We start from the raw sequence: 20392 nt of genomic DNA, 5'->3' as shown, positions 1-20392 counted from the left end.
CCAAGGGGAGTCCCACTGCCCTGGCCTGGGGTCCACCTCAGGAAAGGGCAGCCCAGGATGGTGCGGTGAGATCCAGGCCGGAAGCTCTCCCCCTGGGGTCGCAGCAGGTGGGAAGACAGCCTGGAGCTACTGCACCCAAGGAGAAAGGAGAGAGCCTGTCCGAGGGAGTCCATCCCGGGAGGCAGCTCGCAGCCCCCTCGGAGTCCCGGATCCAGTAGTCACCACAGCTGGCTGAGCCCTGAATGCTTCGATTACAGGAGCCAAGCAATTCTTTCTCGTTTAAGCCGACTGTACTTGCACTTCCTTAAGTTGCTACACAGAGTCCTGATGAATGAAGACACCACCCAACCAGGACCCTCCCTGACCAAGGTTCTCGGCTAGAACGAGAGAGGCCACTGTGGCCCGCGCCTCCGCCCGACTGTGCACACCTGCACAGTCTTGGTCTGTATCCCCACCATGCCGCCGCACTTGTCCTCGACCTGGACGTGCTCGGATATCACGCACTTCTGCGTCGTCACGATCTTCTGTGTCAGGACACACAGGACCTCGTTCTGCCTCTCCAGCACCTGCTGCAGCACAGGGCTTTTCAGATTGATCGTTCTGGAAAAGAAAAGTGGCCGTGAGTGGCCTCGGGCCCTGGGACCTGGCGCCGCGTGAGTGTCCTCCTCACACAGCTGGTGGCTGAGCAGTGAGCAGGTGACAGCCAGCATCTTTTATTTCCTGGCGATGAGAGAAGGGGCAGTTCATCAGTAAGGCATGGGCCAGACCCCCCCCCCCCCGGGGCCGCCTGGGAGCTGCCAGACCTCCGGAGACAGGCTGGATGCCAGAGGGAGGGGCCCTGCCGAAAGCAGCGCTGGTTGTCGAGGAGGGAGAGGCACCCAACCAGCACAGGAACCGAAATCCGTCTGCCTTACAGCTGGGGACTCCGTTTTGTCATTTAATCAGAGGCTGAGGGACCACAGACATCACCGCCGTGGCCCAGTAAATACAGAATTACTGTGGGGTGATGCTGGCCAGCTCCTTCTCAGAGAGGGCAGGCTTACAGGGCATGCGGCAGGGGGCAAGTTGGATTTGGGTGAAAAGGAACATCCTCACCTTTCTGTCCCAGAAGGATGAACCAACCGTCTCCTACAAAGGGGTTTCTATCATTTTACAGATAGGGATACTGAGGCCAGCAGACTCGGGGCTCCCACGAAACTACTCTGGGGAATTTCAAGAACAAGCTCAATTTCCATCCACAGAGCTGATCTCACACTTAAGAGCAAACGATAAAGAAACCTCTCTGGAGATTTCACGCTCCGAGTCTGTGAAGTGGACGGGAACAGCACCAAATGAGAGTCGGTCTTGGCATGAGAACAGTCTCAGTGTTCGTACGGGGCTGTTCAAACATTCTGAGGTCAGTTACCTTGAAAAGCTCAGCATCACCCCTAACCACACGGTGGAGGGTCACCCTGCCTGTCCCCCCGCCCCGCTTCAGGCAATCAGACTCTCCAGGCTTCAGAAAGTACCCCCAGAACTGCAGTGAGCGTCTGGAAAGGTCTTGTCTCCACGTAATTCTGCCTGGAGTGGAAACAATGTGTCCTTCAGCAGAGAATGGCAGACGATGTGTGTCCGATGTGTGTCTGCAGAAGGGGCATTATTCACACATGACAGTCCCGAGGCATGCTGCAACATGAACAGACCTCACAGACATCATGCTGAGTGCAGTAAGCCAGACACAAAGGACAGACATTGGGCGATTCCGCTTCTGTGAAACATCTACTCGTATGAACATCCAGGCAAATTCATGGCGACAGAAAGGAGATTCGAGGTAACCAACTCTGGAGGTGGGGGAATGGGGAGTTCTTGAGGTGATGAAAAAGTTCTAGAAATGAACAGTGGTGTTGGTGCCACTGAATTATACTTAAAAATAGTGTCCTGGCCCCAGTGTGGCTCAGTTGGTTGAACTGCCCTCCTGTACAATGGAGGTCAAGGGTTTGATTCCCGGGTGCTAATGGGAGGTAGATGTTTCTGTTTCTCTGTCTCTGTCTCTACCTCTCTGTCCCTTCCCCTCTCTCTGAAAATCAATGAACATGTCCTTGAGAGAGGATTAAAAAAATAATTTAAATGACCAATCTTATGTTATATATAAATATATATATATAGTTATAATAAAAAATGTAAAGACATGAAAAACTGTTCCATTTCAGAAGCAGGTCAAAGAAATGCACATTGTAACCATGTTTCACACTTATTAACTAAGTAATGAAAACAAATTGACAACAACAACAAAAAGCTTCCCAAACGCTCCATCTCCAGGAAGGCATATAAAAGGGGCTTGGAGCCTGCCCAGCTGGGGTTCAAGTCCCAGCTCTGCCCCTCCAGTCGGGTGGCCTTGAGGGAAACAGTCCAGGTCTGCACCTGGGTTCTCTCATGGATACACTGACAGTAAGGACACTTTCCTTGTGGGACTGCCATACGGTTTAGATCAGCACAAAGTTAAATGCCACACAAACGCTAGCTGACTCCAGTCACCTCCCTGTGTTAGTGTGGCCCACAAACAAAGCCACGTGCTGGGGATTATGGGCTATTTAACTGGCTTACGTTGCTCACTCGCTTAGAAGCCCTCAATGGCCACATGGCATCTCAACCGCTCCCCCAGCCCACAAGGCATCGCGACCGGCCCCGCCCCGTCGGCCCACCTTCTGCTTTCTCTGTGCCCTAAATGGGGCAGGCACGTGCCAGACCCCAGGCCTTGGCCCCAGGTGCCCCATCTCCCTGACGCTCGTCACCTCGGGGGAGGCAGGTGCTCCCTCTCACTCCTATCATGCTGTCACCCCGAAGCCGCTTCTCTGGAGAGCACAGTTCCACCTGACACTTCTCTAGCTCCTTCTTTTGCCTGTTCCTTGCCCGGCTCCTCCTAAGTGCAGCCTCCACGGAAGTCGGCTGTGCCGGTCAACCACTGCATGTCTCGGCGCAGGCCCGGGGACGGCCCCCGTCCACACCGGCTGTGCCGGCTCCGCTGCGGCGTGTCTGGGGCAGGCCCGGGGACGGCCCCCCGTCCACACCGGCTGTGCCGACTCGACCACTGCGTGTCTCGGCGCAGGCCCCGGGGACGGCCCCCGTCCACACCGGCTGTGCCGGCTCCGCTGCGGCGTGTCTGGGGCAGGCCCGGGGATGGCCCCCCGTCCACACCGGCTGTGCCGGCTCCGCTGCGGCGTGTCTGGGGCAGGCCCGGGGACGGCCCCCCGTCCACACCGGCTGTGCCGACTCGACCACTGCGTGTCTCGGCGCAGGCCCGGGGACGGCCCCCCTCCACACCGGCTTCGATACACAGTTAACTAAAACGCGTGGGTTGTTCCCTCTTCGTCGATGCGCCTCAGTGAATGTGCAAATGTCTGAACCTAGGTGCATCTGTGTGCGTGGAGAGAGGACACGTGGGCGACGGAGGACATGCGACCGGCAGCGCGGTTTAAGGAGCCACAGGCAGGTGGAAGCCTTCCTACCAGACCTGGCGGAGATGCGCGGGTACGGGACTACGGGGCGACAGCCCGTGCACCCACCACGCACAGCTCGTCTGACTGTCCTTTCGCGTGCTCCGCCGTCTACCGCACACAACCCCACCTGCCGGCAGGTCCTGAACATCGACTCCCTCGGTTCCAGACCAGGCTCATCCCCTGTGAACACACAGGAGGATCACTCTCGGCCTGCACCCCGGAACTGGGCAGGCCGCCGAGGCCGCCTGGAGGGGTCATAAGCGACTCTGGCGTGTGGAAACCACTGTGCTGCCTGAGCCTTAGCCAGAGCCACTAACACACTCGGTGCCTCAGCCAGCGGCAAAGTGTCAGAAGAAAAACAGCCTCCACCACCCAGGACTCCAGTGCTTAAGACGCCCACCTCCCTCCAGGACACCCCAGACACCAGGAGGGGGAGGGAAAGTATCCACTGCAGGAGCCTCACTTCCTTCTGCACCTGACAGGCCGGTCCTGAGCTGCTGGCAGGGCCCGCCAGGCACCCACCAGGGGGCAGGGAGCCACTGGGCCAGGGCCAGGCCCATCTCCCAGGCGAGTTCAGGGATTCCATGCATCAGGCCCCTGGGAAAGGTCTCCTGGCTGCCGGGTGGGCAGGCGATCACTGGCCAGCGCCTCTCACCTGGTGGCTGGGATTCTGTTTCCTGGGACACTGCTGCCACCTTTTGGAAACCGAGTGCTGGACGAACCTACTCACCCTCGGTTAGGAGAGGAGACCTGATAGAGACGGGGAAAGCGAACTGTCGGGAAAACAGAGTCCTGACTCTGCAAAGCAGTCTCCGAGGGGATTTCTCCACAATCCTCCTCGGCAACACCGCCGGACCCCAAGCAGCTCGTGGGGGCCACACGTGGGCACTGACCCTCCTCAGAGCAGGAGTCACTGGGCAGTGGGCCTCCCTGGGGCTCCCGGGGGGAAACCAGCCACTTCGGTGCACTTCATGTACACTGACGACCCTAGGTGGCGTTTGCACTGAAAGAGGTCCATGGTTTCTTCAGACTAAGTGGGTAACAAAGAAGTTACCCAGCTGGTGTGGCTCACCATCCCGTGGAGGTCCCAGTTCGATTCCTGGTTGGGGCACATGCCCAGACTTCGGGCTCAATCCCAGTGGGGGATGTACAGGAGGCAGCCGATTGTAGTTTCCATCTCTCTCTTCCTTTCTCTCTCTAAAATTAAAAATCAATAAAAACATTTTAAAAACTTTTTTAAAAAGTTTGGCCCTGGCAGGCTTGGCTCAGCGGTTAGAGTGTCAGGTTCGATTCCAGTCAAGGGTACATACCTTGGTTGCAGTTCATCCCCAGCCCTGGTTATTATCTTCACCCTCCCTGGGCCTCCTTCCTCCTCCATCTATGAAACCCTTAATATATGGTTTTAAACTTTTTAGTTTTAATCCTCACCTGAGGATATTTTTCTGGTTATCTTCAGGTAGAGTGGGAGGGAGGAGGAGGGAGAGGGAGAGAAACATTGATCGATGTGAGAGAGACACATTGACTGCTTGCCTCCCGCATGACCCCGACCAGGGTCAGGGACAAATCACAATCGAGGTACGTGCCCTTTGGTCTGCGGGCTGATGCTCTAACTGCTGAGCCAAACTGGCCAGGGCTAGCAATTTTTTTTTTTTTTTAATTTAAAATGTCCTTTGGACAGATTCTAAGCTCTTGGAGAATAGAGTACCCTTACCTAAGACCTATGCTGTCCACCCACTTGGTGGATAAATGAGTAAGTTCTCACAGAAATGGTAAAGGCAGGGTTAGAATAAAACTCCCTTCCCAGTCCAGCCTGGGGTCAAAGCCCACAGACAGGAGAAATGGCAGCAGCTCTTGGACCAGAAAGTGAGCAGCCAGAGGTTCCTCATCCTCTTCACAGATGTTTAAGGACCTGTTTTTAAGGACAGCCCAAACCTGGCCAGTATGGCTCAGTGGTTGAGCATTGACCCAGGCACCAAGAGGCTGCTGGTTCAATTCCCAGTCAGGGCACATGCCCAGGTTGTGGGCCTGATCCCCAGTGAGGGCATGCAGGAGGCAGCCAACTGATGTTCTCTCTCATGGATGGTTCTCTCTCTCTCTCTCCCTCTCCCTTCCTCTCCTTCTCCCTTCCTCTCTCTACCATCAATAAAGGAAAAAAAAAAAAAAAACTAATTTAAGAACAGCCTGAGGTGCCTCCCTGTTCCTGGGGGATGGCACTATGAAAGCAAGGGCAGCCATGGAGACGGCATGGCACGATCAGTTTCACAGGGCTGGACCCAAGGACGCATCGGAGACAAGTGGGGGTGCACTCGCACCACAGACTCCTGCCATCAGCCTGGAGGTGGCTCCCAGGTTCAGCCGCTACTCGCTGGGTTACCACCTCCTGCCTCAGCCTCAGTGTGCACATCTGTGAACAGAATCGGCTTTGAGGCTGATTTTATCGAGGTTTTGCATAAAGTGACCCACACTGGACCCACCTTCCACTGTTGGCAGGAAAGCCAAGTCAAGATCCCTCCCCAGGCTGGTCAGAGACATGGCCACAATCCCCAGGTGCTCCACGGGGCGAGCCCTTGGCCAGGGACCAGGTGGGACTGCGGGGAAGCAGCAGGCAGCACGGTGGCAGGGGAGTGGGGCTCAGAGCCCGCAGGCTGCTGGGGAGCCCACAGCCAGCCAGGGTGCCAACAGGAAGGGCGGTCCCCTTCCTAAAGCCTGTGAAAGCCCGCAGGCCCAGCCCTCACGAAGCTGCCTCTTCTCCCTGACTGAAGCTGTCATTCCCGTCCTTTCTCCTCGGCCTTTGAAAGTCAAAATGCAAACTCACAGAGAAGAAGCTCAGAAGACTTGGAAAATTCTAACAATACCCACAGGAAGGAAGGAAGCCGCTTTCTCTTTCAACACAGAGATGCAGTCCCCAGGTCCCTCCTAGAGATGAGCTTCCTCATGCAGACCCCCACCCCCAAACTCATCATTCAGCTCCACAGGTAACAGTCCGTGTGTGCCAGGCCCTGGGCTGGCTGCTGGGGCTGCCTCAGTGAACAAGACCAGGGCAGCCCTGTTGGCATGGCCCTGCTGTGTCCCAGCCCTTGATAAGAACCTGTCCCAGAGGAACAGTACGGTCTGCTGTGGAGAAATTATAGAACCACAGGGCCCCAGGGACTGGTCGTGCTGAAATGGAAAGCCGGGTTCATCTCCAGTGCCCACTCTGATCGATCCATCCACCATTGCTAAGGGCCCTGGGACAGAGTCTAGGTGGGGAGGCAGCGAGGGACGCGAAAGCCACGACGGAGTCGCAATGTCTGCAGGCATCTGGACTGCGGTGGTCCTGATCTAATCCAATGTCTGCTGAGAAAGAGACACGGTGCCCCTTAGAGATGACAGACTGGCCTGAATCACATGGCACATTCGTGGCAAAAAATCAAGACACACATCATCTGACTCTGGGACCAGTGCTCTTTCCACGAACCGCCCTAAAACTGACAGCAAGAGAGACGGGGCCCAGAAGCCCTGGGAAGAGATGGTGCCAGAGGGCAGGAGCTGGGAGCACCACCCCCCCGGGAGCAGAGATGGTGGCCGGCCTGCTACTGTGAGAGTATTAGGCAAGAACTACTAATCCACAAAAATGGAGGCATGCACTGCTGACCAAAGCTTCAGTGACCTGGGCATTCCTCCCGAAGGGTCTGATGTATCGGCCGACGCAGCAGTGGAGACGTGTGTGTCCACGGACCCGCCGTAGAGCAGAACTTTGAGAAAGTGCTCAGACCAGGCCTGTGCGTGTGCCTGGAAACTCGCCCCTGCTCTTCTGACACTTCCTGAAGCCACAAGCCTGCGTCTGTTGAAAGCCAACCGGCTTCATCTATAGATGCAGCAAAACTCCCACCGAGCCATGACTAGAGCTCAATTTCGGTAGCCGCCTCCTAGAATTCTGAAATGCAGATGCCTTCTTCCACCTGCCTGTTCACCCCTCCAGGGGGTCGTCCTTCCCCCTTTGAAATCTGTAGGCTCCATGAGAGGAAGGGAGGACAGCAGCCCCTCAAACACGCCTGTGTCCCTACAGCACGCTGGACCCAAAGGCTCGGACACCCCCGAGTGCCACTGGCCACTAGCCTCCTGCCCTGATTTAGTCCAGGTGTGGGGGCTGGGGCTAGGGGACGGAGGGGGCGCACCCAGACACACGGTGAGTCTCTGGGCCAATCCTGGAGGCTCCCTTGCTTCTAGCAGTCAGGGTAGGACGCGGCAACCTGACAGAGACCCGAGGAAAGTCTGCTGAGGGTTCCTAAGAGGAGTTTCTCTCTCTTAAAAAGAGGCACAAGGAAGACACCCCTTTTCTGCCTTATCTCAGTGTGGTCATTTCGGGACCAAGCGACCTAGGCTGCTGAGACCAGCGATGCATGGAAGCTGCCACAGGGGGGCTCCACTGAGCTGCTGAATTAACCATCCACCATTAACATAGGTGAAACCCTGGGGATGTTTTTGTATGAGAGGCGATTGCAGACGTTCTTTGCAACTAAGACACTCTGATTCATGAAGTTAATGCTGACCTTATTTCACAGAGGGACGTGAAGCAGAGAGAATTCATAACCAGTGACCCAAAGGCGCATGGCTAATGAGGACCAGGATGAGAATCCCCAAAGCCCTGTATTTTTCCAGCCTCTTTCCCCCTGGACTTTGCCTGGGCCCAGCATACAGAAGGCACTTCATACACGCTTGTTAACAAACAAGGAGTCTTTCTGCTCAGTCCTTCTGTGGGAGCTGCCCAGAGGCCAGACGCCGATCCCCACAGACACAGTCTCCATTTCAACCATGAAAGAAACTTCCACACTCCAGAGATGCTCAGCCGAGCCAGAGCCAGGGGCAGGAAGTCTCTAGAAACCTGAACTATTCACCCACTTTAATGGAGGGAGAAGGGCCTCTCTCTCTCTCTCTCTCTCTCTCTCTCGTTCTGTCACTTGGCTGTGACTTCAGGATTCTACATTGCCTGAGAAAAGACACAATCAGGGCACAGTGCTAACCACACGTGATTACCAAAGTGACCAGGCCACCCCGCAGTGCGACTGCCCCCTCGTTCACACTACAGTCTATATAACACCGAATCCACCCAAACACAGGACGCGGAGAGGAAGAACGACTGCAGTCGCGGACTCTCGGGCTCTCCACGGGGTAGCTGACTGCCTCCCGCGGTGGGACCAGCAGGTCTGAAAGGCGAGCACCACGGGCTGGAGCCGGGACAGCTTCCTGTCCGAGCTCTGCATCGGCAGCGGGACGCGGGAATCGTGGGCCTGTGGACCTGGGATGGTCCTGGGTCCAGGCAGAGGAGTTGACTCCTGCACCGCAGGCTCCTCGGAGGGGGATGAACCCAATGGTCCTTCCCACCGAGCGAGTCTGCTCTGCGGTGAATAGGACGACGTCCCTGGAGGGACGGAGACCCGCGGTCAGCCGGTCAGGACCTGCGTTACTGTCTCACAGACAGAAATCTGGGGTGATGAGGCTTAAAAAGGAAGTGGGGGCTCATCGGAGGAACCTGCCGGGGGAAGTAGAGGGAGGGAGCCTGTGGTGTCCCCTGTGTCTGTGGGCAGGAGGAGTGAAGGAGCCTTCAGACAAGGCTTGGAGGTGAGGAAGGTCCTGGCACACTAGTCCCAGGAACTGAAATGAATTCAGGGGACTGGCTAGAAAGGGTAGAACGGTGAGAAATCAAGCCGGAGAGCAAAAGCAAGGTGTTGTCAAGCAGGGGTGTGCCATCCTAGGACAGCGGAGGGCACAGGGCCCGGCAGTGTGTCATCCTAGGACAGCAGAGGGCACAGCAGTGTGTCATCCTAGGACAGCGGAGGGCACGGGGCACAGCAGTGTGCCATCCTAGGACAGCGGAGGGCACAGGGCCCAGCAGTATGTCATCCTAGGACAGCGGAGGGCACAGGGCCCAGCAGTATGTCACCCTAGGACAGCGGAGGGCACAGGGCACAGCAGTGTGTCATCCTAGGACAGCGGAGGGCACAGGGCACAGCAGTGTGCCATCCTAGGACAGCGGAGGGCACAGGGCACAGCAGTGTGCCATCCTAGGACAGCGGAGGGCACAGGGCACAGCAGTGTGTCATCCTAGGACAGCGGAGGGCACAGGGCACAGCAGTGTGTCATCCTAGGACAGCGGAGGGCACAGGGCACAGCAGTGTGCCATCCTAGGACAGCAGAGGGTACAGCAGTGTGTCATCCTAGGACAGCGGAGGGCACAGGGCACAGCAGTGTGTCATCCTAGGACAGCAGAGGGCACAGCAGTGTGTCATCCTAGGACAGCAGAGGGCACAGCACTGTGCCATCCTAGGACAGCAGAGGGCACAGCACTGTGCCATCCTAGGACAGCAGAGGGCACAGGGAGCACAAACCAGGCAGTGACATGATCTGAATGGCTGCCGTGTGGAGAATTCACTAGAAGGAGTGAAACTACGGGCCCGAGACGCGTGGAGACCCGTGGACATGCGGGGAGAGCTGGCGGAAGCCTGCACCCGGGAAACGGTTGTGAGCCTGGGCAGTGGGAACAGGTAGGACTGACTGAAGAGGCAGACTCAACCATTTCCGGCTGAGATGACTACACTGAAGCCTCCCCAGCCAGCACCTCGGGGGGAGGTGGGCAGAGAGCGGGTTTAGAGAGAAGATGAGACATTCAGTGAGGGGTACAGTCCTGTGTCTGTGTGAAAAGCCCAGACAGAATAAACGTCTGCTCCCCTGACTCATCCCAGCCAACCCCGTTTTGTACATTGTGCCTCCTCAATACCAAAACAGACTTTTTGTCGCATCTTAACCTCTGAAATCAGGATGCTTTACAATCGACGGGTGACGGGTTTGGTAGCAGGTTCTTACTCGGGTGCAGAGTGGTGAAGCATCTGACAACGCGCGGCATCTTGGAGGTGATAAAAACACGAGCACATCTATCAACCTTAGAAGAAAATGGTACCCCGATGTCTCTCCTCAGGACTGAAATCCCATGTCATTCCAAATAGATCTGAAGTAGCCGTTCAAGGCAGAACTCATAGGACAGGACAATTTTTGTAAAAAGACAAAAACCACTCCCAGGATCGACTATTGGAAAGAACCCACACGCCCTTCTCTCCTGCAGGAGGGGCATCGGCCATCTGTGACGGCACCGTGGACAGAAAGGGCCGAAAGTCAGAGAAAGTCAGGCACGCCTCCGGGGCTCCCAGTCCTAAGAACTAAGACCAAAGCCAGGACACTGAATAATGTAAAAAAAAGAGCTGACGTTAAATTGACTGACTCCCAGACCACACAGAGACGGGTATGGCCCGGGAGGTCTCGGCAAAGACATCTTTTCAGAGAATGAATTTGATGGGACCTTGAGAGCTTCGCAGCTGCTCTTCCCACAAAGAATCGGATGGAAGACAAGGCCCATTTACATCTTACTGATGTTGTTCAAGGCTTCATACAGCTTTGTTCTAGAATTGAACAGGCCTCCCCCGCAATCAACAACACATGCAGAGAGCACCTTTCTGACTTTCCCATGGCCCAGCTGTCGCCTGGGACAGCTCACTTTCGAGGGACCAGAGCCCCTGGAAGTACTTAGTCCTCTCCCACACGTGGGGGTCAGGACAAGCTACTTGGCTGTCTGCTCCCGAGCAAATAAGGCCCCGAGAAGTGGGCATCAGAAATGCCACACGTCAGGCCCAGCCGGTGGGCTCAGTGAATTGAGCGTCGTCCATGGACTGAGAGGTCCCAGTTCGATTCCCAGACAGGGCACATGCCTGGGTTGTGGGCTCCATCCCCAGTAGGGGGCGTGCAGGAGGCTGCCGATCGATGCTTCTTTCTCACATCGACATTTCTGTCTCTCTCTCCCTACCATTCTCTCTCTAAAAAATTAATAAAAACATATTTAAAAAAGAAAAAAGGAAATGCCACATGTCAGAAACTCCACGGACTTCGCGTCATCCCTCTCCTGAGGCGCTGCACCTCGAACCTAACACACCTCTCCTTCCCCAGCTCTGGGCTGCCCCGGCTCTCGCAACCAGGCTCGGGTTGGGCCCAGTAAGAGGAGCAGTGATTACCGGCCTGTCGCACTGTTAGCTGGTTGGTGAGAACATGCCAGGGGCCAGGTGCTCCTCCGTGTGCCTTGTTTACATTCTCTCACTGAACCCTCCCACGGACCCCTTGGGAACGCTCGTGCCATCTCATCAGTGAAACCCTGGGCTCTGAAGGCAGAAAAGATGGCTCCTGTGTCCTGGTTTAAAGAAAAAGACCTTTTTGGGGTTGGGGGCAGGTGGTATAATAGTGCTTGTTATATGATGCCTTAGACTTCTGGTTCCACAACCAAGTTTTTCCATCTTATAAAACAAACCTAAGTTCACCACTCTGTGATCAGCCTGGAAAGACCCCCACCACCCACCCCAAGAGAGCAGCACGAAGAGGTTCCGGCTGCTCCCACCCAAACTTGGGGTGCCTTCCCCGGGTTTTAGGTGAAGGCTGCCCCTGAAGGTGAGAGAGAGAGAGAACCAGATTCGGGAAACTCTCGCTCTCCAAGGCCTCGTGGCCGGAGGGCTTTCGATGGTTAGAAACACACTCTGTTTATTAAAAATAATGATGCCCGCGCTGGGCTGAACACAAAAACAAGCGGAACGATTTTCAAATCCTCTGCTGCCCACGGGGGAATTGATCAAGTAGAAAAGAAGACCAGTTCCTATCTCATTAAATGTTGTTTTCAAGAAAGACACAGGCCCTCAAATCTCCCCCCCCCCAAAAAAAACCTCCTAAATGTTGACGGCGGCGGCAGCAGGACGCGCGAGAGCGACTGACAGCTCGGGAGCGGTCACGTGTGGGCCACCACACACAGTGCCTGACAGTTCGGGGTTATGGAATTTGGAACTACGTGAGTGTAAGACTTGGAGTGTAATTTGTAAATACTTTGAATAAATATGAAGGTTCATCACTGCCATCCCATTGATTGCACAACGTCACTTCATAAAGAACCAAACTTCTAATCCCCAGGTATTTATTGAAAACTGTGATTGGTTTCACCAGCATCTGCGTTGCCATAGGGCAGAGAGTGAGCGTAGGCTCGGCCTGCAGGCTGGCACCCACCTCCCAATACAGTCAACGAAGCACAGAATGGCACCATCTCTGGAAACCGCCGGAACCGAGGCCCCGAACACACAGGGAAGGACCCGATAGGACCCCTCACGGCTGGCAATGAGCCTCAGAGATCATCTCGTCCAGCTATTTCACCTACAGGCCAGGGCACTGGGGCCAGGTTAAAGTGACATACCAAGCCTATGGAAATTATTTACCAGGAATAAAACTCTCCAGGCCCTAGTTGATTAGAAGCAATAAATCTCAGTGGCAGAGCCCTGGCTGGTTGGGCTCAATGCCTTGAGCATTGGCCCATAGACTGGAGAGTCACAGGTTCGATTCCTGGTCAAGGGCGTGTACCTGGGTTATAGGTTTGATTCCCAGAGCCAGTCGGGGTTGTGCAGGAGGTAACCAATCAATGTGTCTCTCACACCAATGTTTCTCTCTCTCTCCCTTCCTCCTCCCTCCCACTCTATCTTTAAAAAAATAAAATCAATGGAAAAAATATCCTTAGGTAAGGATTAAAAGTACAAAAAAAAAATCGGTGGCAGAGATGGGGTGGGTGTGCTTATGATTCAGGCAGTGACATGTGGCAGCTGTCCATGGACAACAAGGCAGAAAACCATAGATTCTATTACAGGAGAATACATGGTCCTAAGAACAAAACACGAATGTGAGGCATTACAAAATGGTCTCAACAAATGTGATATCCTTTCTTCTTCTTCTTCTTCAGAAAAGAAGAGGTCTCCATCAAGAATGTTTTAAGGCCTGGCTCAGTGGTTAGAGTGTCAGCCCACGGACCGAAGGGCCTCAGATTTGATTCCCAGCCTTCAGATTTGATTGTCTCTCTCTCTTCCTCTCTCCCTCCCTTCTATTCTATCTGGGAATCAATGAAAAAATATCCTCAGGCGAGGATTAACAAAACAACAAAAAAAGAGAAGGTTTTAAGATAAACACGGAGCTCTCATTCAGAGGCGTCCACTCCATGCATCTGGAAGGTTAATGTCTGTGGAGCACCTCCCTGCCCAACAATGCAAGACAAGCTTCACACACACACACGCACACACGCACACACACACAGACACACAGAGACACAGACACACAGAGACACACACACACATGCACACAGACACACAGAGACACAGACACACACAGAGACACACACGCACACACACACGCACACAGACACACACACGCACACACACGCACACATACACACAGACACACACACAGACACACACACAGACAGACACAGACACACAAGCGCACACACGCACACAGACACACACACGCACGCATACGCACACACACGCACACAGAGACACAGAGACACACGCACACACACAGACACGTGCGCGCGCACGCACACACACAGACACACATGTGTGCGCACACACAGACACACACACAGACACGCACACGCACACACACGTGTTTTCTAGGATAAAGTTCGGTTTTGAGATGTGCACACATCTCGTGGACAATAAAGAGACTACTCTGGATTCTTAGGGCTAAAATAACTTGTATACAGATGACAACTTATCTAAATGACCTGAAATAAAAATAACTGACTGCAAATAAGCCCTCAAGAACGTACAGTACTTAAGCATTACCAACTACCACGCCCAAAGCCACAGTGTATCAATAATGTCTTATCCGTCTGATGACACTGTGGGAGTCCAGAGATAGGCTGATGACATAGGTAAAAATTTTGTTTTAAGTTTTTTTTCTTTATTGATTTGAGAGAGAGAGAAAAGGAGAGGGAGGGAGAGACAGAAACATCAATGAGAGAGAACATGGACTGGCCGCCTCCTGCATGCCCCCCACCAGGGATCGGGCCCACAACCCGGGTATGTCCCTGACTGAGAATCAAACTGGCGACTTCTTGGTGCACGGATCGATGCTCAACCACTGAGCCACACCAGCTGGGCAATGTAGGTAAGAATTATTACTCCAGCAAAGTAGCAAGAATGATAGCCTTACATCTGTAGCCCATGGCTAAGAGAGCCACACCTCCCTGGCCTCCCCTACAGCTCAGTCACCTCTTAGCAGCAGAACAAAGAGGAGGTGGCTTTGTGATAACACACTTCTTCCATTTCAAGACTTCAAATGTGTCCTTGACCACGTTCCTGGTGCCAGTGTCGCCTTCCCCCGGCCACCCCTTCCCGGGACCTCTGCAATGAACAGGGGTTCAGGCTGTCCCGAGGCGATCTCATCCCGTGTTGAGCCTCCAGGTCGGCAGACCTGGCTATTCACGTGGGCTTGCTCAGGATAACGTCCAGTCCACTGTGCCCCCGGTACCCTCACTGGGGACGCAGACTCACCCCTCTGCCTTTACATTCTCGGCTGTAACTTTAACTGTTTCCTCGGCCAGTTTCTCTGCTTCACAGTCACTCGAGCATGATTTCGAGGAAAGAACAGGAGATTTGGAGGCAGGAAACCCAAACCGAGCTCTGGGACCGAGCACAAGTTACTTCTCCTCACGGAAACTTCGATCATCAGATGTAAAACAGACACAGCGCAGAGTAAGTGAGGCGCCGTCTGCAGGGTGCCTGGCACACAGGAGGGGCTCAGTGGATGCCTGTTTCCCTCCCTCCCCAGGTCCCCACTGATTACTGCTTCTTTCTCTTCAGAACGGTGCCTCCCATCGAGACTCACTGACCTCTCCCCATATGCTTCCCATCGGCACTCGCTTCTATACCTGATTCAGAAAGAGTGTTTGAAAACCTACATCAGAAAACGTGACTACAGACCACTGCCAGACTTTATAGCTCTTGAAAGGGAAATAACAAGACTGCAAAACAGGGTAAGCTGTAGAGGGCTGTCTAAAGATGGAGGGAACACAGGTCCCTCTTCTCCCTCATTTGCCAGACTTACCCAATACAAATGCGGGATGCCAAGTTAAATTTTATTTTCAGATAAAGTAATATTTTTCTAGTATGTCCCAAGTATTGTCTGAGAGAAGGAACATGCCTCTCTAGAGAAAGGAAAATTAAGATCATGACTATCAGAGAAAGAGGTAACTGTCCCTCCCACCTGGTGTCACCAGAGAGAGCTTCATGTTCTGTGCCCAAAAGGGCATTCCTGCGGGGTCCCAGGAGGCAACAAATACCAGCCGAGCATCAGAGGCTAGCAGAGAGGGGAAGGGATTTGAAGACTGCAGGAGCCCAAGCATCCTCAATGTCTGTACAAAATCTGTCCACCAAGTGCTAGACACCTGAGTTTCATGGCATTTTTTGTTTGTTTGTTTGTTTGTTTGTTTGTTTTGTTTTTTTATCTTCACCTGAGGACATTTTTCCATTTTTTGTTCAGGTAGAGTGGGAGGGAGAGAGAGGAACAGAGAGAGAGAGAGAGAAACATCGATGCGAAAGGGGCACATCGAGTGGCTGCCACCCGCACGACCAACCAGGGCCGGGGACAAACTGCAACCGAGGTACGCGCCCTTAGCGGGGACCGAACCCGGGTCTCTCAGGACCACAGGCCGACGCTCTAACCACTGAGCCAAACCGGCCAGGGCTCATGGCATTTTTAAACATAATTTTATTTGGTCCATGAATGTATTTTATCTTCCATATAACTGTAAGAACGTTGGAAAAGAGGAGATAAGCCACCCATACTTAAACACGAGTGACTTTTCTCTTAATTATTTGGATTTGCGTGTCCTGTTTGCAAAGAAAAAGGGTGATATAATTATCCACAAAAATGCTCATACGTTACTGTACAAACTGGAATATCACCTTTTGTCAGGATCATTGCAATAACCTCTCATTTGCACCCCCTGCTTCTGCCCATTCAGTCTGAACCCAGCAATCAGAAGCCTTCTGACATATAAGTCAGACGCTGTCACTTCCCTTCTCGAAGTTTTCCAGTGGCTTTCCATCTCTCTCCAAGGAAGGGTGAGCCCTTCCAATGGCCCGCAAGGTCCTATGGCACCCGTCGCCCACTCCTTTTACCCCCTCTGACCTCACTTCCTCCTGCCAGGCTTACTCAGCTCCAGCCGCTCTGACCTCTGCCTACAACATTGCTGCCTAGATACCCCTGTGCTCGCTCCTTCCCCAACTTCAAACCTTCACTCCAGTGGCAACTTCTCCAAGATGCCTTCTCTGGCCACATTTTCAAACCATAGCCCCCATCACTGGCATGCCCTATCCCCCTTCTCTGCTATATTTTCCTCCATTCCAATGATCTCCATGAAGCTACTATACATTTTACGTAGTCGGACAGTCTGTGTCTCTCCCCACTAGAACGTAGGGCAGAAATGTTGGCATTTTGTTCGCTGTAGCATCCCCAGCACATAGAACAGAACATGGTACATAGCAGACAATAAAACAAAAGTATGCATTGAATGTCTAATCATCATAACCTAAAAATAATGATGTTATGCTGGGCTAAAATATATTTACTGAAAACTAAACAGTGAATAAATGTGGGGTTTTCTTCCAGAATTCTATGTTGAAAACCAGCTCTTCCCCTGAAGCCTCTCACTTGACTGCTTCCTTTCTTAATCAGAAAATTGCAATGAGCCAGAGGGGTTTGTAACTTTCCCACTTCTGACAGTAATAGTCAAAACTAGGACAGAGGATTCTCACTGTTGGCATTTTATAAATCCTATGATTTTTAAAAAGTGCATATTTGCCTGAAGTAACATCTTTTGAAAGTAATTCTCAAGTCTCCCCTCTCAGGTTAGAAATAGTAAAAAAATTCCAGACTAAAGAATGAGCTCAGTCAATTACAAAAAGAAAACTAAAAAAACCCCCACAAACATACTGAGGCTAAATAACATGCTACTAAATAATGAATGGGCTAACAACAAGATCAAGGAAGAAATCAAAAGATACCTGAGACAAATGAAAATAAAAACACAACACAAAATCTTTAGGACACAGACAAAGCAGTTCTAAGAGGAAAATGTATAGTAATACAGGCTACCTCAAGAAACAAGAATAATCTCAAATAAATAATCTAACTTTACACCTAAAGAAACCAGAAAAAGAACAACAAACATAGCCCCAAATGAGAAGGAAGGAATTAATAAAGATCAGAGCAGATATACAATATAGAATCCCAAAACAAACAATACAAAAAGGTCAGTAAAACCAAAAATTGGCTCTTTGAAAGCACAAACAAAACTGATAAACTTTTAGCTAGATTCATCAAGACAAAAAGAGAGAGGGCCCAAATGAATAAAATCAGCAATGAAAGAGAAGATTATAAGGAAATATTACAAACAATTATATGCCAACAAATTGGACAATCTGGGAGAAATAGACAAATTACTAGAAACACACACTTGTCCAAGGATGAAGAACAAAGAAACAGAAAATCTGAAAAGACTAATAATTACTAAATACTTGAATCAGTAATAAAAACAAACAAACAAACAAACAAAATAAAAACCTCCCAACAAACAAAAGTCCTGGACCAGATGGCTTCACTGGTGAATTTTACCAAACATTCAAAGAATTATTACCTATCCGTCTCAAACTATTCCAAAATTAAAGAGGAGGGAAAACTCCCAAGCTAATTTTAGGAGGCCAGCATTACCCTGATATAAAGGCCATGTACAACAAAACCACAGCTAACATCATACTCAATAGTGAAAAGCTGAAAGCATTTTCTTTAAGATCAGGAACAAGCCCTGGCCAGTTTTGCTCAGCGGTTAGAGCGTCGACCTGCGGCCCTGAGAGACCCGGGTTCGGTTCCCGCTAAGGGCATGTACCTCGGTTGCAGTTTGTCCCTGGCCCTGGTCGGTCGTGCGGGTGGCAGCCACTCGATGTGTTCCTTTCACATCAATGTTTCTCTCTCTCTCTCTGTTCCTCTCTCTCCCTCCCACTCTACCTGAACAAAAAAATGGGAAAATGTCCTCGGGTGAGGATAAAAAAACAAAAACAAAAATTAAGATCAGGAACAAGAGCCCTGGCTGGTGTGGCTCAGTTGGTTGGGGCACTGTCCCATATACCAAAGGGTGGTGGATTTGATTCCCAGTCAGGGCACATATCCAGGTTGCAAGCTCCATCCTCTCTCTGGGCACAAACAGGAGGCAACCATTCGACGTCTCTGTCTCTGTTTCTCTCTCTCTCTCAAATTGATTTTTTAAAATCTTAAAAAAAAAGAGAAATACACAGGAACAAGAAAAGAATGTCCACTTTCACCACTTCTATTCAACAATAGTATTAGAAGTGGTAGCCACAACAATCAGACAAGAAAAAAAAAGAGCATCCAAATTGGAAAGGAAGAAGTAAAACTCATATTTTCAGATGACATGATATTATATATAGACAACCTTAACCATTCCACAAAAAAACTAATAGAACTGCTAAATGATTTCAGTAAAGTAGCAGGATAAACAATTAATATTCAGAAATCGGTTGCATTTTATGCCAATAACAAATTATTAGAAAGATAAATTAAGAAAACAATCCCATTTACAATGACATTAAAAAACAAACATAACACCTGGAAACAAATTTAAATAAGGCGGTAAAAAAAAACCTATACTTAAAAAAACTATAAAACATTAAAGAAAGATATTAAAGAAGATACAAATAAATGGAAAAATATACCATGTTTATGGATAGTAAGACTTATTTTTGTTAAAATGTTCACACTACCCAAAGGAATCTACAGGTTCATCACAATCCCTATCAAAACAACAACAAAAACAAAAAAAACAACCTACTGAATGGAAGAAGAATTTCACCAATGGCACATCCAATAAGAAGTTAATGTTCAAAACATATAAGTAGCTCATACAACTTAACATCCAAAAACAAACAATCCAATTAAAAAATGGCCAGAGGGTCCTGGCCAGTTTGGCTCAGTGGTTGGAGTGTTTGCCCTTGGACCAATGAGTTGCAGGTTCGATTCTGGCCAACAGCATGTACCTCGGTTGTGGTTCATCCCTGGCTGTGGTTGGGTCGTGCAGGAGACAACCAGTCAATGTGGCTCTATCACATCGATGTTTCTCTCTCTCTCTCTCTCTCTCTCTCTCTCTCTCTCACTCCCTCCCCCTCCCTCCCTCCCACTCTATCTGATGATACATAGAAAAAAAAAAGTATCCTGGGGTAAGGAATTAAAAAAAAAAAAAATGGCCAGAGGACTGAAGAGACATTTCTCCAAAGAGGAACAATGAATATATGAAAAGTTGCTCAACTAATTATCATGGAAATGCAAATTAAAACCATAATGAGATATCACCTCACACATGTCAGAATGGTTATCATCAATAAATCAACAAGTGTGGCAAGGATATGGAGAAAAGGGGAACCTCGTGCACTGTTCATGGGATTGTAAATTCATGCAGCCATTATGGGAAACAGTATGGAGTTACCTCAAAAAATAAAAAATAGAACTACCATATGGCTCAGCAATTCAACTTCTGGATATATACCTGAAGAAATGCAAAATACTAATTAGAAAAGACATATGCATCCCTATGTTCATTGCAGCATTATTTACAAGAGCCAAGACATGGAAGCAACCTAAGTATCCACTGGCAGACTATGGATCAAGAAGATGTGGTACATATATACAATGGAATATCACTCAGCCATAAAAAAGAATGAAATCTTGCCATTTGCAACAACATGGATGGATCTAAAGGGAATGTCACACTAAGTGAAATGTCAGACAGAAAAAGACAAATACCATATAATTTCACTTACATGTAGAATCTATAAAACAAAATAAATGAACATGCAAAACAGAAACAAACTCTTAAAATACAGAGACAAACTGATGGGTGACAGATGGAAAGGAGGTTAGAGGGCTGGGTGAAAACGGGGAAGAGATCAAGATGTACAAATCGCCAGTAACACAGTCACAGAGATGTAAAGTACAGCACAGGGGATATTGTCAAT

The 20392-nt window shown here is 50.8% G+C and overlaps 1 protein-coding gene across 1 annotated transcript in view; it reads right to left on the bottom strand.

Annotated features, from left to right (window-relative positions):
- Nucleotides 1-20392, bottom strand: part of GSDME (gasdermin E) — a 50448-nt gene that overhangs the window by 18591 nt on the left and 11465 nt on the right. The window contains exon 4 of the mRNA XM_036247016.1: nt 429-600. Coding sequence (XP_036102909.1) covers nt 429-600 — 172 coding nt within the window. The remainder of the gene's footprint in view (nt 1-428; nt 601-20392) is intronic.

The sequence above is a fragment of the Molossus molossus genome, unplaced genomic scaffold (genome assembly GCF_014108415.1).
Source record: "Molossus molossus isolate mMolMol1 unplaced genomic scaffold, mMolMol1.p scaffold_m16_p_7, whole genome shotgun sequence".
Lineage (NCBI taxonomy): Eukaryota > Metazoa > Chordata > Mammalia > Chiroptera > Molossidae > Molossus > Molossus molossus.
The sequence above is the reverse complement of the archived record's forward strand: the minus strand, read 5'-3'. Positions and strand labels throughout refer to the sequence as shown.